Source organism: Panthera tigris, chromosome C1, assembly GCF_018350195.1.
Source record: "Panthera tigris isolate Pti1 chromosome C1, P.tigris_Pti1_mat1.1, whole genome shotgun sequence".
NCBI lineage: Eukaryota > Metazoa > Chordata > Mammalia > Carnivora > Felidae > Panthera > Panthera tigris.
In genome coordinates, this window is record NC_056667.1 from 173,092,121 (window position 1) to 173,109,557 (window position 17,437).

A 17,437-nucleotide genomic window follows, 5' to 3' on the forward strand; every position below is an offset into this window, starting at 1 on the left:
TGATAAAGCTACCATGAAATACAGCTACTCACTCTCCATACTGCATTCTATAATTACTGGTGGTGATCAAGTTATAAAAACCATTTTAACGCATAAAATACTGCATGCAAATTTTGATATTTACTTTCCTATCAATTAAAAAAATCATTTGTTGATTGTCTAAATCAAGAAATTGGAGTTGACTCTCCTTCCCCAAAAAAGAAGTAAATTTCAAGTAAAATTCAAACTGCAATCTACCTATATAATAAACCTATATAACCGAACCTATATAATAAACCTATATAACCGAACCATAATATATTTAGGTTATTATTATTATTAGATAATATGTATTATTCCCATTGCCACATTCCCATTGGCTTCTGTAATGTAGCACGTATACTGACACTAACATTGACCTAGAAGTTGAAAATTCAGTTAATAAGCTCTATAATATTTGATAGTTTCCAAAACAAATACAGATACATTTACATATTGATTTTGGCTCTCTTCTTTCCACATGACTTCATACTTAGGCTTCAGATATTTCATCAATCTCTGCTCTATACATTTTATAAAGTCAAGGTAAGATCAATATATTTCAGATTATTCTAAATGTTCAATTTATTTTAAACATTATAAATCATCTATTCCTATATTTTATCAGCACATGACATAAACATGCACAAGGCACTGCATTCACCAAAGACAATTGATAAATTAAAAAATATTTTACATGTACTTACTTGAAATAAAAGAATATGCCAAGTGAGATAAGCAGTGATGCAATAGATAATCCATGTCCAATTATAGTCAGGTAAAACAAATTCAGTGCAGTCTACAATTGGTATGAATAAAAAAACAATTAAGATTCCTATCAATACTATAATCCCACATGTGTATAAGCTCAAATCAATAGAACAAGTTATATTTCTAAAAATATGTGTTCTACTTGCATTGCCATTTAGCTTACAAACCAATAGATACTTAAATACATCTGGAAAAAAGAGTATCTGTGCAAATTTATCAAGTGACATCAACGTTTATAAATTGTATGTCCTCTTAATGTAGAAAATTAGAAATCATATATTAAACCTAGGAAGGAATAATTTTATTGATCTAGGTTTTGTAATACTTGAAAGTAGCATTTTATGTTTTGAAGGACATTGACAGTTTTTACTCTATCACTTTGTGAATGTTAAATGCTAGTAATTATTTTTGTTTATTTTAGATAAGGCTTTCTTTCCTACTGGGTTTTTCTTTTTCCTTTAACAAATTTGAAGCCCCAAGACTAATCTCAATATAGCAATTATAGGAGCCTCTAATCTATACAAATATGTTTTTTCACATGGTTTCACTCTTCCTCTTTGTTTTTTTATTTTTGTGTATTCTATTTGTAACTTACCATTTTATTGTATATTTTTATACTTCTCTTTAAAATCTTCTCTGAATAAGCAAAGAACACATGATTTATAAGTATAGTGATAGTTGACATTTATCAAATGCTTACTATATACCCATGAGTTTTCTAAGAATTTTCCTTGTATTAAGTCAATCCTTATGAAAACCTTGAGGCTAGGTTTATTGTTATCTTCATTTTATATACAAGGAAACTGAGGCAGAGAGAGGTTATAAGCTTGCCTGAGGTCATATGGCTGGTAAAGAATAGGAACAAGAAATCAGGACTCCGTTCCAATCACTGACAAACTGCCTGTATATTCACACCTGTGCAAATGTATTCAGGCACTTTCTATCAAAGCTTAATTGTTGTGACAAACTGTGACTAACCTTGACTTTAATGTATTGTGTTAAAAGTGGGAATGTGAGTAACCTAGCAGCCAGTCAGAAGGACAGCCTTCTGTTGAGGGACAGATAGAGCTGTGTACACCCTTTTGGACTTACTTTGTTTACTTGAGCACAATTCCTGAACTTAGTTCTAGAAATTCCAATACCAATGAATATGTTCCCTTTTCTTTCCCTTTTAAAATATGTTTTCTTTGGGAAATTTGAAACTCCAATACCAACACATTGACTTGTAAATACACTATTACCTAGCAGGATTGCTTCCTTTGTGTAATGACAGAATGAATAATTATTTCCACAAAGATTTTTCTGCATTGTTTATAAAAAGGCTTTACAACACAATGGAACACTAGCTAAATTTTCTCCAATACCCTATCAGTAACTAACTTTGTAAGCAGATCATGTAAATAACATTTCAGTTCATAATTATTCCATACCTTCACTTTCTCGTGTGTGTTAAGATTACACTGGGTATAATTTGTCCATGTCCTGTTGCTCTCAGGATGTCTAAACCAGTTTCCATCTTGGTCACAGATCTTTGTAACTTTTTCTTTAATTAAAAAGAAAAGAAGAAAACATTAATGCGATTAATTTAGAGTTTATTTAATGTCAAGTGGATCTGTATATAAATCTCTGTTTCTACCTGACGGATCAAAGTCCTGAAAATAATCAGGGCAGTGCTGCATTGATTCGGTTCCTGCGGCAACATCATTCCAGCATAACCACCCATCCCAGGTTCTGTTACAGTAAATGCCTTAAGAGAAGAATAAAAATCAGTGATTAATAATCCCTTTAGTTATACATGAAGACATAAGTCTTACTGGTGGGCTAATACTGACATGAAATACATACTACCAACTGCAAATGAAGACCATATAAAATCCATAGCTGGTAAGTTTTTCATCAAGTCATTATTGGGTTTATTGCCAAATTAAATTTAGAAATATCCATAAAAGTGTACTGAAAAGTTTAGATTTAATTCCAGTTCTCAAAGGTGGCTATTCACTCAATAAATCAAGTGGTCTTTGATGGCTGTCCTTAACCATAAGGGTGGTAGTTACTTAGTGTCCCTATACTTAAAACTTTTTAAAAGTATGAGAAATTGGAAAATGTGTGTTCTTAGGGCAAGGTTTTAGTATTTTCTGAGATAAACAAATGAACACTCTAACACTTCCTATTTCACAGTATTGACCCTAACAGATATTCAGGCCCCTCTACCAAATTGTAGCTCTTACTTCCCTTCCTTTCCATTTCAAATGGAGTAGAATGTAAACATTCTCATATTTTCCTTTTAGTAAACTGAAGAGAAAGATCCTCTTATGTGAACAAATATAAGTTTTTTATAAAAAGGGATGGAGAAATAAAATGACCAATAGTCCAATGTTATAACAGTCTATAATTAAAGAAAATAATTTTTCACCTAGTCGGGCAAGTACTCATAGATAGAAGCCCAAATGTTTCATGAGATGTTTATTATTTTTTAACAGATTTGTGCCACAATCTCAGACTCAATCTAATCTTCATCGAGGTAGAAGAAAATTCTACTGGCCTGAAAGTGTAAGTAATTCTATTAAATTATTAAGTAAGTAATTCTATTAAATTCTATTAAAAAATAACTCATTTCATCTCTGTTTTTTTCTCCTGTGGTTTTCACTTATTTAAATAGTCTACATTCATATATTACTAAATAAAATGCATTTTGTGGCCTAACAGAGAAGAATTCCCTGATAGAAAGCATCTCAAACAGATCCTATCACCTGTCCAAAAGATCCCATCTAATTAATGATAACACTGGCAGTATGATAGATTACATGGGGCAGAATTTTTCACATGTGTTGTATGGCATTTGAGTGAGACAGGAGTAGGTATTCCATTAAAAGAGTTTCTGTGGTCAAAAGATTTGGGAAGCATAAAGTTGAAATGAAGACAGTTCTTTCTTGCAAGACTTGCTAGAGTATTTAAAATTACAAAGTGCATTATGAAGCTCCAAGAGGAGGATTTATTACATGGTGATTCTAAAATTATTGTATCACAAAATTATTTTATTATGAAACACTCATAAAGATATTCCTGTTGTTCAACAATGAGATTTGAAGACTACTTTTACATATATCTACACGATTTGGAAGGGGTTAATTCAATAATTTGAAACTTGAAACTTGGAGTTTAATGGAATAAAGTGATAAGTCAGATAAGTTAACAGAATTTGTATGCAGTTTGTGTACTGGATAATTTAACCCCTAGTGACATAATATCAGATAGTTTGTCAGTGTCTGGTATATATCCAAGATATTTTTAACTGAATAAATATCTCATTAAAAAAAGTTTGGATAGATCTATCTAAATACTTCTCCAAAGATTATCAAATTATATTGTTCCATTAGATTTTTCATTAAGAATTGTTCATTACAATTCTAAAAGTTCTAAAAGTTGACCAATGTGGGAAAATCACTTTTTTCTCTTTCTCACAAGCAAGTTCATATTGTCAGTTACAAATACTAATAATAACCTACTGTCAATATTTCATTTATATAAGAAACATTATATATTATACCATCAAATATTTTTCCAAAAATGTAAAGATCTTTGTATCCACTGATAATTTAGAAATATCTAAAGTCTAGGGGCGCCTGGATGGCTCAGTCAGTGCGTCTGACTTCAGCTCAGGTCATGATCTCACGGTTGACGAGTTCTAGCCCCGAATCAGGGTCTGTGCTGACAGCTGAGAGCCTGGAGCCTGCTTTGGATTCTGCCTCCCTCTCTCTTTGCCCCTCCCCCGCTCATGCTCTGTCTCCCTCTGTCTCAAAAGTAAATATAAACATTAAAAAAATAAAAAAAAGAAATATCTAAAGTCTTTACATTTTGCTATGTTTCATTGTGAGTTTCACGTTTTACATTTTGAAGATATACCTGTGCCAGATAAAAATACAGGGCCTGCTTTTGGTCTTGATTTTTTATTTTGTTTTTGCTAAATCTAGCAACTCTAATTGTGCTACTCATCTTTGTATCTTCAGAATCCAGGCAAATATCTGGCACTTAGCAGGACTTCAATAATGTTATAAAAATATCTAAAGAATATCTTAATAGAAACAGAAGCACTTAGACCAAATGTATTATACAAAGCACGCATTATGCAAAAAAATTATTATGCAAGCTCCTATCAAGCAGCTTGTGAAAGAGAAATACAAATTACGTAAGCTGAAGATCAAGTCACTGATTTAATTAGACACACATTTGATATTTTAAATATCTTTGTACCATAAAAAACATTACTAAAAATATTCCTGTTGCACATAGTTTGAATTAGAATTTTTTAAAAAGGAGCAAGATAAATTATGTCGTAAATTTCTTCATAAGTTAGAATGCATATGTAACAGGAAAGCTAACTAACCCATTTTTAACAATGGACCTAAGAAACCCATAAATGATATAATGGAGTAGTTTTCTTTTAAAAGGGTATCAAAGGCATTTAAAATTAAATAGTCATGTTTACCTTCTGTTTGTTGAATAGGGTCTTGCATAATTTTTTGGTAACATTCATACTGAGCTGTCATGATTTTATTTCTAGTATAGACACCGATCTCAGTTAAGTCATCAATGTTCTCTTCTGATTCTGCTATGTCAAGAATCTAAGGGATTTAAAAAAAATAAGAATTGTGAGAATGTCTGTCAGAGGCAGTCTGTCACAGTGGAAGAAGAGTAGCTGCAGTGATATGCTACATGGTTAACTGGTTCTGGGGGGAAAATCCCTGATTTGAACTGTTTGCTAATTTTCATGGTTTAAATGTCCCCACCATGTTTAATTTCAAGTGACCTCAAGTAGCTGTAAATGGCAGCTCTGGGAAACAGGCTATAGTCGGTTCTCAGAAGCCTATAGGATCTGGCTCTAGGATGTGAGCTCTGGAATACAGACAGAGTTGTATTGAAAATCCACCTCTACTTTTTCACCTGCCCTGTGAATATGGGCAAGATATTTAAGTCCCTAAGGCTCTGCTTTCTTATTGTAAAATGGAATAAAAAAAATTTTAATGGGATAAAACAGTATCAAGATAACAGAGGGGAATGGGGCGCCTGGGTGGCTCAGTCAGTTAAACACTGACTCTCAATTTGGACTGAGGTCAAGATCTCATGGGTTCATGAGTTTGAGCCCCTCTACGGGCTCTGTACGGACAACATGGAGCCTGCTTGGGATTCTCTCCCTCTCTTTCTCTGCCCTTCCTCTGCTCTGACACATGCATTCTCTCTTTCTCAAAATAAACTTAAAAAAAATAACGGGAAGTATTTGACACATGGTAAATATTCAAAACTGTTGGCCATTTTTATTATCAGATTTTGATCATCAAAATATTGAGAAGTTCATTTATGTCATTGGTAAATAGAATTTTTACTGTATGTACATCAATAAACGTTTTGGACAAGATATATATTTAAGATCTTCCAATTTAGTAGTCCTGTTTTAAGCTTCACTTCCATTTTAATATCTGCATGACTTTTTGTTACTGTTTTGCAATATGAAGCCTGTATAACCTCCCTCAACCTTACTTCTTCTTCACTTTTGCATTATTTCCTTTAATTATCATTCATAAGCATTAATTTTCTACTCTTATTTTGTTCCCTTACACTTGATTCTCTGTTCTCTGGCCCGAATTCATATTTACCAAAGTCTAAGTAGTTATATTCCCTCAGTGTGTGGTACCACTCAAGCCTCACTATCACCTGAGCACCATTTAACATTTATTCTCTCGTTCTTTGATTAGTTTTAATTTCCTAATAAAGATTTGTGCAGCATTTGTGCTGCACAAGCAATAAATGTAAATTTACAGCATTAAGAAAATTAGTATTTTTCTCCTGTTCTCAGGAAGTTTATAGAATTGCATAAAATCAATATCATTTTTATTCTTAAAAACACAGCTTTGCACTATCTGAATGAATTCAAGAAAAATGGTCACAATTCCTTAAATTAGAGTAATCAGATTGGTAATCTGATACAGAATTACCTGCAGGCAACCAGAGTTGGCCTGTGCAGTTCATTGGCACGCTCAGTGCAGGGAGGGAGCTGAGGAAACAGGAGTCCTGCTTCTTGAATTCTAGGCTATTTACCTAAGATAACATCTAAGAAGTGTAGGATTTGGACTGCTCCTAGACTGGAGAATGTTTTCAAATACAAATGCTGATAGGAATGTAGGCTTGTTTCCCCCCCCCCCCCATTTAAGTTTTCTATATTTTTCTTGAGTTTCTTTGTTTAAATCCTCTTTTGGGGTTTGCTTGAAAACACCACAGGAAATTTATGTGCTGGCACAGAATCAGATGAGATTACATCTGTCGGTTTCTAATATATATAGTGAGATAAGAGTACAGTCCCTGTTTTAATGTGGGAGAGAGAAAAATGTGAACAAAATATTTCTGTAAATAAACATCCAACTGTGTGTGTAAGGAATATGGCCCCTCCGGTAGGGCAATAGGTTTGTAGTCATCCTTAGTCTACCCTCCACCTCCAGTCTCACCTTCCCCGCAGCCGCATGCAAGGGCACACATGAGTGCTCACACTCACATATACAACTGCCCCAAATTTAGCATCAAAGCCCATCAGAAAACAGGCACTTCATACTCATTTGAATGAATGGATAAGGAAATTGATTGAAAACAGTGCATGGTTGGGGTGCCTGGGTGACTCAGTCGGTTAAGCATCTGACCTCAGCTCAGGTCATGATCTCACTGTTGGTGGGTTTGAGCCCCATGTTGGGCTCAGAGCCTAGAGCCTGCTTCCTATTCTGTGTCCCCCTCTCACTCTGCCCCTCCCCCACTCATGCTCGCGCTCTCTCTCTCTCTCTCACTCAAAAATAAAACATTAAAAAATTAAAACATAAAACAGTGCATGGTTTCAGTTAATGTAAATCAATCAGTTGGCAGAACGGGAGAAAAACCAACAGGTTGGAATCTACTTTTAAACAGATCTAACACATACTCAACAGGTCTGGTTGAAAGTATTTTATTTAATATATATGTAGTATAGAGCCATTTCATTTTTCTTTCAAACTCTGACGATTACCTTCCTCTGGTATCTTTTACATTTTTATTATGGACCTTCCTCACTTTAACATCCCACTCCCACCTCACTGCCCAACCATCCTATAGTGCCTCCTAGCGAATTAAAGCCTAAAAGGATACACTGAAAGAAAATAAAGTATTGCTCTGTTGATTAAAAATGTACTTAATTTATGCATCAAATAACTATATGTCATTTTGTTGTTATTAATGTTTATTAATTATAGGTTTATTGGAAGTCAAAATAAATAATCATAAATAGAGAGATATATTAGAGGTATTTATCCTTACCATAAAAAAAGGCAAGATAAACAGAAAATACAGGATACATTTTTTCTCCATCATTGAAGCCAAAATTAAATATGCTGTACAATATAAATCAAACTGCAAATAAAAATGAAAGAAATATAATTAATCAATATTTATAAAATAAATTTATATGGTACTCAGTGGTAATTTTTTAAAACCATATAATAAGTAATTTAAGTAATTAGAAAGCATCTTACTTTCTTTGCTTTTACCAAAATTGGAATAAAATAATTAAAGTATCAAGACAAAGAATTTCACAAGAGCATAAAGGCACAAATTTTGATAGAATATTTTACCATAAAGCTCACTTTTATCTCCTATATATATTAACCTCATTTTTAATTTTCTGACTCTTCAATAATTTAAGGGGAAAAACTTTCCTCAGGCCAATTTCTTGAGAATCAACAACCATACGTCACAAAAATGGCCTTATAATTTAATAGAAATTATTTTTCCTTTAATTGGGAACTAAAATATTCCCTAAATTATCTATATTAAAATAAGGTTACAGGAAATGGACAATACTACATAAAGTATTTCTGTGAAATTTTTCTAATGGTAGATACAATCCTGAGCTAATGAAAATGGCCTCTAAAACAACACCCCCTAACATCTTTCTTAATTCTTAAAGACAAACATTGCTGGGATTGCTTACTCACTGTAAGGTCCATGAGCAACCTACTTTGACAGTGCTTTTATGAGATAAAAATTATCATGATATAGTCATAATACAATGTTTATTTAAGTGAATGTATCTGAAGTATTTATCAACAGAGATTTAAAAAATCCAATCAATAGATATTTGCCAGAAAGCTATGAACTAATACTTAATTTTGTTAAGAACCTTGTCATGATTTTTATTATAGGTCCAATGGTAAAGTAAGAATTATAAAAAGTTTTTCCACATATTAAATTATTATTTTTATAATCACATGCAACAAAAGCACACCAATTTCTAGCAACTTGAATCTATGTCATTGCTTGCCCTTACCAATGACTCACGTAGACAGCTTTTCTTTTTAATTGTAGTAATCTTCCAAATAACGTTTCTCTTCTATCAGATATACTGGGTTTTTATTATTAGTTGATCTTCTTAAAAAAATAACTAAAAAATGAGGAGGCATTATATTAATTTTAGATATTTTAAAAAAATGTTGTAACAAGGAAAAAAATGAATAAAAGTTTTGTCAATATAGTAATTAATGAGTTGATATTTTAGTTTTTATTACATTTTACCATGAGAAAATCTAATTTTCCAATACTTACATACACAATTGTCTCCAGACTCAAATCACATTTTCCCCCGGATCATATTTGATGTTGTCTTGAAGAATTTCTTAAATCCAGGGGTCATGACCTGAAATATTGATCGATGTAGTAATTTAATATTACTTTAATGAGTCTGCATAATTTCCATGAGAAATAGAAATTTTCAAAGAAAATACCTCTATTATAATGATATTTGTATTAAGCTATTCTAATTTTTTTAAATCTCTTTTGCTTACAATATATTTGAGTTTTGTCACAAATATTTGCTGTTTTCCATTATATGGAGAAACTTACGTTAATTTCCATTCATCTAGGATGGTTAAGATACTAAACTTTTAAATTAAACCACAGTTTAATTTTCCTTTGAATAACTTTCTTTATCTAATAACTTCGTGGAATGTGTTATTAGTCTTAGTTACATATATCCATTTCCCTTGCTCATATGTTTTTTTTCAAAGCCAGAAACCATATCTGATTGATCCGTGTATCTTTGGTTAATTTATATTTCCTGTAAATGAATGAAAAAAATAAGCCGATAAACTACTTTAGGATTTTAAACTTGCAATCAAGGAAACTAATCATAACTATTAATTAACTGCTATTTCTTCTATTAGAAGGCTTTAGATAGTGTTGGAATCCATACTGACAATGAAAATCAGAAAAAAAAATGTTGCTCTATCAGCATTTTTACTTTCTTATGAAAGAATGTTCCCAAAACTATTTATCTGTCAAGTTTTGTGGTTGTTGAGATACTGAATAAACAGTAATTTACTGCTTTGTAAATCTTTATAAAGGTTAAGCCAAATTTAAAACATTGGTAGCTTACATTTCTCTGTAGTAAATATATATAAAACAGAAATATACAAATAAGAATGTAAAGAAATATTATTCTATTTGTAAATCCAGATTTTTATGAAATAATGCTTTCATTACTTATATATGAGTTAGGATTAAATGAACTATAAAATGCACATAAGCTGGAAAATGGAAGGGGAAAGAGCTTCAAAAACACATTTGGAATTTTGCCAAACCCAATATATGTGAAAAAACTTTTACACAACATGAGCAGTTATTTTTGTTGCTTATCTAATAGGCTTCAGAATCAGAGTTCTAAAGAGTATTTGAGTGAAATTCCTTTTAGGGTTCACTAGATAATTCTGGCACCGATAATTAAAGATTTTATTCAATTCACGAAATATTTACCAATGCAAATCATTCCACTTTTATAGTTTCCTTCTTCACCCTATTCTTAAATGATCTGGAACGTGTGCTACTAGTAACCAGGGGGTATTCTGCACTGTGTAAACTCGTAGCACTCCTAATCCAGCGGCCAGTCTGTGGCCTCTGGTTTTATCAAGGATGCAGCAGCAAGGTTGGGTGGCAGTTTTACAAACACATGGTGGACTCCTGTACGCTCCATAAAGTCTAACAATGCCCATTTTGTGTGGTGATCCAATTCATTTCAGTCATCTACCTGACAAAACACCTATCAAATTTTCCTGCCAGCGGACACATGTGGGGAGCAGCAGTTATGAAAGAAAGATCACTTTCACCAAAAGTTCTGTAGATCCATAATGGAAGGATCATGACTGGGCATGCAGGTAGCACCCCTACAGATACAGCTGAAGGTCAGTTTAGACTGAGTCTCATGTTGGTAGATGTAATGGCATGATTGTCATCGGAAGTATGTTTAATTGTATTCTTCAGTTTAGCTCAATGGTTCTTTGCATGCTACCTCTACAATGTTCATTCAGCGGGCGGTTCTCTTTTCTATATTTAGCTTACTCCAAATTTACATTTGCTAAAATACATTTGATATTAACTGACCAGACCTTTTAAGCAAATCATTGTAAATCTCTTTCAAATCTTGTTAAATTATTTACTGACAACTGAGTTGCATGTTGCCTTGTGAGATGTAGTAGCTCCCATTCAATTCTAAGGAGAAATGAAGTATGTAATTAAGGGTGCAGTTAAATGACTAAATCTGCTAGTGGGTTTTTCCAAGTGTCTTTAGGTTTGTGTAGTAGGAAAAGAACTTATTTAAAACTAAGAAAGCTCTAATTTGAACTCAAGTGGATTTGTGATCATAATGATCCTGCTAGTAGTTAACTGACATTCTCTTTAACTGCTAGCCTCACGGATCTTATCAGTACTATTTCATTTTCACTTCCCAAAATTAAACAAAGTGGAAGATTTGGTTCTACTACTAGAAACAAAATAATTTTCTTTAGTGTACACATGCAATAAAAAGATCTTCATTCCTCTTGCCAAAAAATCACCAACATAATCTAAAAATGATTTATTTCATCAGAGAAAAGAACATTAAGAAATGAAGAATGTTGTAAAACTTCAAAGAACTTTTGAAATATAGGTTTCTAGTCATTTAGGGCTTTATGTAATATCATCCGGGTTTCATTTCCTAAAATTACCATTGATCTGTACAAGACATTTTTCATGGATCTACATTTCCAAGTGCAAAACTTTTAACCAATCTTTTTTTGCTTACTTCAGTGTGAAATCATGTTTTATTCTACATAAAAAAATTTATAAATCAGTGTGACTTAATCAATACTAAGTTATCACAAAAACCTAAATCCTCTAAATGCATAGTAGTGCCTTGCAAACCTACTTTTTATTTTCTCAATTTTTATATTCCTATATGCACATTTCATTAATTTATTTTCTTTATGACGATTTTTATTTTTAGTTGAGTTGCCTAACCCTGATACTAAAAGTATATGTTCACTTCAAGATTAAGAAAAAAACCCACAACTTTTAACTTCCAGTCTTCCATTTCCAACATATCTTGCATTTTTATGGGCCTTATGCCATTTTCTTTTTTTCCACTTATTTATCCAGTCACTATAAAGTAGGCTAACAGAAGCATTTCCCACACATATCTCATTTGCCATGAAGCATCCTGAACCTTTGTGTGAACAAAGTAAGGCATTTTCTATTTAGTACGTGTCTTTCCCATATGACATATTCAACAAGTTACATTTCTGAATCAAAATAGGGAATAAGTACTCTCCTTCAACCCCAGTATTCTATACTTGTATGGCAAATGGAAGTTTCTTTCTGTTATTTTATTCAATGTAGAATAGATTGTGCCACTCAAGAAAAATGTCAAAGTACAAGAATCCTGGTTACCTTTTATTTTCTCCTCACTGTTTATTTCTGGGCAAAACCTAATTTCTGCTAGAATTATTTTTACAAATTACTTTCTTTACTTACAATCAAATATTTAAGAAAGAAATGACAATATAAGGTTTGAATTTCCTACCCCTATCCTGGCCTGTCCTTAACACTTTCAATAAATGAAGCAGTAAGAAAATTAAAACAGAAGGATTCTTTCTCCTAAACATCTGTTAGTGATATAAGGAGGTCAAACTATATGGTTTGTAAAGAAAAATAATTTCACTTGAAGCTTCCATAATTTTTTAAACTATTGAATGAACAGGTAGCAAATCATTGATGTAGCATGAACCATTGTTCCTCCAATTGTGAGTTCGTGGATGATTTGCATCAGAATCACTACTGGAACTTCTTGAACATGTCAGAATGTCTAGGCCCCACCATAGACCCAGTATCTTCTGGAGAAAAACTTGGGAATCTGCATTTTGTGTAAGCCTTCAAGGAAATTATTGGTCTATTAAATTTTGAGAAGCACAATGTTAATACATCATTCTCATTAGACCATGCTGAGACCTGAACACATCTACATTCCTCTGTCTCTAGGTCCTGCCAGACTATTTTTTTTAATGTTTTTATTTATTTTTGAGACAGAGGCAGAGCATGGGCAGGGGAGGGACAGAAAGAGAGGGAGACACAGAATCTGAAGCAGGCTCCAGGCTCTGAGCTGTCAGCACAGAGCCCAATGCGGAGCTTGAACTCACAGACTGTGAGCTGAAGTCAGACGCTTAACTGACTGAGCCACCCAGGTGCCCCCTGCCAGATTATTTTAAAAATAACTACTAAGAGGGTAACTGGCTGGCTCATTTGGGGGAGCATGCAACTCTTGATCTTGGAGTTGTGAGTTCAAGCCCTATGTTGGGTGTAGAGCTTACCAAACAAACAAACAAACAAAACAAAACAAAAAACTTATCAAGTATAAATTAAGCAGAAATATTCTGCCATGTTCCAAGGCACAAGAAATGTCTCAGAACTCCCAGAGCAAAGTACTTAAATATCTATTTTAAAATGTACACTGGTGGGGGGGTGCCTGGGCTGCTTAGTCAGTTAAGCATCCCACTTCGGCTCAGGTCATATTCTCACAGCTTGTGAGTTCAAGCCCGACATCAGGCTCTGTGCTGACAGCTTGGAGCCTGGAGCCTGCTTTGGATTCTGTGTCTCCCTCTCTCTCTGCCCCTAACCCACTCACATTCTGTCTTTGTCTCTCAAAAATAAATAAACATTAAAAAATTTTTTTTACATCTATACTAGGGGTGCCTGGGTGGCTCAGTCAGTTAAGCATCTGACTCTTGATTTCAGCTCAGGTCTCACAGTTTGTGGGATCAAGCCCTGCATTAGGGTCTGCACTGGCAGTGCAGAGCCTACTTGGGATTCTCTCCCTCTCTCTGCTCCTCCCCCACTCACACTCTCTCTCAAATACATAGTCATTAAAAAATAAATAAAATGCATCCTGTTATGTTGTAATTCTTTTGTGTGTGTGTCTGTTTGTGCCACTAGATTGTGTGCACGGTAAGAGTAGGACATGCATTATACATACCTCTATAATTCCCAAACCTAGCCATAAAAAGAATACATAGAAAGTGTGTTTTGGGTGCCTGGGTAGCTCAGTTGGTTAACTGTCCAACTCTTGATTTTGGCTCAGGTCATGATCTTACAGTTTGTGGGATTGAGCCCTCGTCAGGCTCTGCACTGATAGCATGGAACCTGGTTGGGATTCTGTCTCTATTCCTTTCTCTCTGCCCCTCCCTCACTCATTTCTAAATAAATAAATAAACTTAAAAAAATGGAAAAGAAAGTGTATTTTGAATGGATTGCTTACAAAATGAATTTAATTAAGTTGAAGAAACTGGTGTTAGAGAATGTTATTAGTCCTATAAAGCATATTATACTTTTCTGACACCTAAAAAAATATCACTGTATGGATTCTACTGCAAGAAATTTGGATTCAGTTCATCTTGATTGGAGCCTAGGCATAAGCATTTTTTTCAAGTTTCTAAGGTGATTCCAGTATACAGCTAGAGTCAAGAACCAGTGGTACAGATAAAAGAATCCTGTGGTAGACAGAATAATGACCCCCCAACTATTCCCATGCCCTAATCCCCAGAATCTGTCATTTTAAGGTTATGGACCTTAAACTGGGAAGATTATCCTAGATTACCATGAATTACTCTGCTACACTAAACTAATCATTTGAGCACTTCAAAGTAGAAGAGGAAGGTTGAATAGTCAGAGAGATGCAACAGATAAAAAGGAAGCAGAAGAGATATGACAGAGAGATGATGGCTTTGCCAGGGACCCACATGCAAGGACTAGAAAGAGGCCTACAGGCCTGCAAAGAAATGGGCACCCCAGCTGTACAACCTGAATGAATCAGGAGGTAGATTCTCTCTCGGAACTTCCAGAAGAGAATTCCTTGATTTTGGCCTTGTAAGACTTGAAATAGAGAACCTAGCCAAGCCCACAGGACTCCTGACCTATGGAGCTGTGAGATAATAAATGTATTTTGTTTTAAGCTACTAAATTTGTGGCAATATGTTACAGCCATAATAGAAAATTAACCATAAATCCTTACCTGATCAAAACTTACATTTTCCTGTCAAATGTAAGTGGTAACTTTCTGCTTCACAACTGGCCAGTCATTCTTCCTAACTTTAAAATACATTTATCATAGTGCAAGGCAATCACATTAGCTATAGAATATTTCTTTCCAGCTGCTCCTAAATTGTTATGTGATTTTAAGAAAAGTATTTCAATTCTTTTCTGCTTGGTTTACCTAACTAGAAAAATGAGTACTTAATCTTTAGCTCCCTTTTTTATATTGCATACTTATTTAAAAGATGTGTGCTGGAGTCAGAGAGACACAGCTTCAAACACTTCAAACATAGTTCTTACAACACTTCAACTCACTAAACCTATTTCCTGACAGGAAAAGTAGTATACAAAGAGTGGCTTAATCAATGTTGCCTAGAATTTTTATCATAACTCATCTTGTCAGATTGTTTTAAGTGTTAAATTACCTGATACATGTAAAGAACTCATCTCATAATAAACACCCAATAAGAATTAGCTATTGTTATTATCTTTATTACTCTATAATTTTAATTAGTCATGCCAGTGTTAATCTCAACAGAATGAATGAGAGCATTCATATCTTAGTGAGTTGGCCAAAGACACACAGATGCTTAGGGTTGACCCCAGGCTAAGTACTCAGAATCTCCAACTCTAAATCAGGCCCTTTGCCCTGCACTATACTGACTTAGAGAATTGAGCCATTATTGGGATAATTAAGGTTTAAAAAGTGCAGGATACATTTCTGTGTTGCTTATTCAGTTATTTTACCTAACCACCCAATTTTCATATTTCATTTCTGTTTTGTGTATCAAACACATTTATATTTTTCCTCACACAATTTCCTTCTTTTAATTCTTTTTCTTAGTTAAGTTGGGATATTTTACTTTTTAAAAAACTTACATTAGTAAATAGCTTTACAACTCATACTTGCCATTTTGGTAAGGTAATTTTAAATTAAGAAATACTTGTAGACATTCAATTAGTCATCTTACCCTAATTAGTGAGCACCCACTCTCACCTAGTTGTGTAGGAAGATGGGAGTAAGTGAAGATTTCTCAATAAAAATATTTATGATGTTGGAGAATAGTAATCATATGCTGATTTTAGTGGTTTAGTTCATTACTTTTAAACACAGTCCACGGGACTCATTCATAAGGTTCTAAAGAGGGATAATTTCACCAACATTTAAGACAGGAAGTTAGTCGGAAGTGCTCAGTCAATATGTTGTCATTCAATGAGCTTGAACAAGTTACATACCTTCCCAGATATCTCATTTGTAAAATGAAAGAGTAAGATAAAATAATTTGAGCCTTGGATAGGGTTTCAAATTTATGTAAAAGGCAAACATGGTTAGAATAGAGGAATGGTTTTGTTCAAACTAACCCAAATCCAAAATATCCTTGAAACTAAGTCATTCCTAACACTTCTTTTCTGGCTCAAGAAGGCTTTCTCTATGTATCCTCCTACTAAGTTGCCCAAAAGAGTTTGAGTTTGAATCTGAGACAGTGGAAAGTAGACCATTTGGCTACATAATTTTTTTTCTTTTGTTATATGAGAATTCAGGGAAAAAGATCTAAGCCAAAAATAAAAAAAAAAAGTACATCTTGATTTCACCTCTACATATACTGCAACATTTTAGAGCTTCTTGCTTTAGAAAGGCCATTTGGGGCAAGTCTAGTTCTCTCTTCTCCACTGCAGAGAATCAAACTAGAAGAGCAAACATACTTCATAAGCCTCCTTGCCACACTTTTCGAAATGGGTTCTGATTAGTTCATCTAAGTCAAGCTACACTTATTGTCATCAACATTTTAATAGACTAAATGTTCCTGGGTTGGAAGCCAACAATTTATGAATTTAGGATACATTGGGTTTTTATCTCTTTTGCCTTTAACAGAAAATGATCTACATAAAAAAAAAATTAAAGAGGCGCGTGGGTGGCTCAGTTGGTTAAGTGTCCAACTTCAGCTTAGGTCATGATCTTGCGGTCTGTGGGTTCGAGCCCCGACAGCTCAGAGCCTGGAGCCTGCTTCAGATTCTGTGACTCCCTTTCTCTCTGCCCCTCCCCTGCTCTCACTCTGTCTCTCTCTCTCTCTCTCTCAAAAATAAATAAACATTAAAAACATTTTCTTTTAAATTTAAAATTTACAGCACCAGAAATTACAGGGCATGTTAAGGAAGATTCAACAATGCATAAATTCAACAAGGTAATCAATGAAATAGTAAGAAAAACTATTACACTTAATTCATCAAAGTCTTATGAATGACCCTG

The 17,437-nt window shown here is 33.6% G+C and overlaps 1 protein-coding gene across 1 annotated transcript in view; it reads right to left on the minus strand.

Moving 5' to 3' along the window:
• Positions 1-17,437, minus strand: part of CALCRL (calcitonin receptor like receptor) — a 103,345-nt gene that overhangs the window by 36,450 nt on the left and 49,458 nt on the right. The window contains exons 3-9 of the mRNA XM_007094656.3: positions 9,403-9,493; positions 9,128-9,241; positions 8,119-8,211; positions 5,276-5,411; positions 2,426-2,536; positions 2,220-2,332; positions 726-817 (exon numbers count right to left, since the gene is read on the minus strand). Of these exons, the coding sequence (XP_007094718.1) occupies positions 726-817; positions 2,220-2,332; positions 2,426-2,536; positions 5,276-5,411; positions 8,119-8,172 (506 nt within the window). The 5' untranslated portion in view covers positions 8,173-8,211; positions 9,128-9,241; positions 9,403-9,493. The remainder of the gene's footprint in view (positions 1-725; positions 818-2,219; positions 2,333-2,425; positions 2,537-5,275; positions 5,412-8,118; positions 8,212-9,127; positions 9,242-9,402; positions 9,494-17,437) is intronic.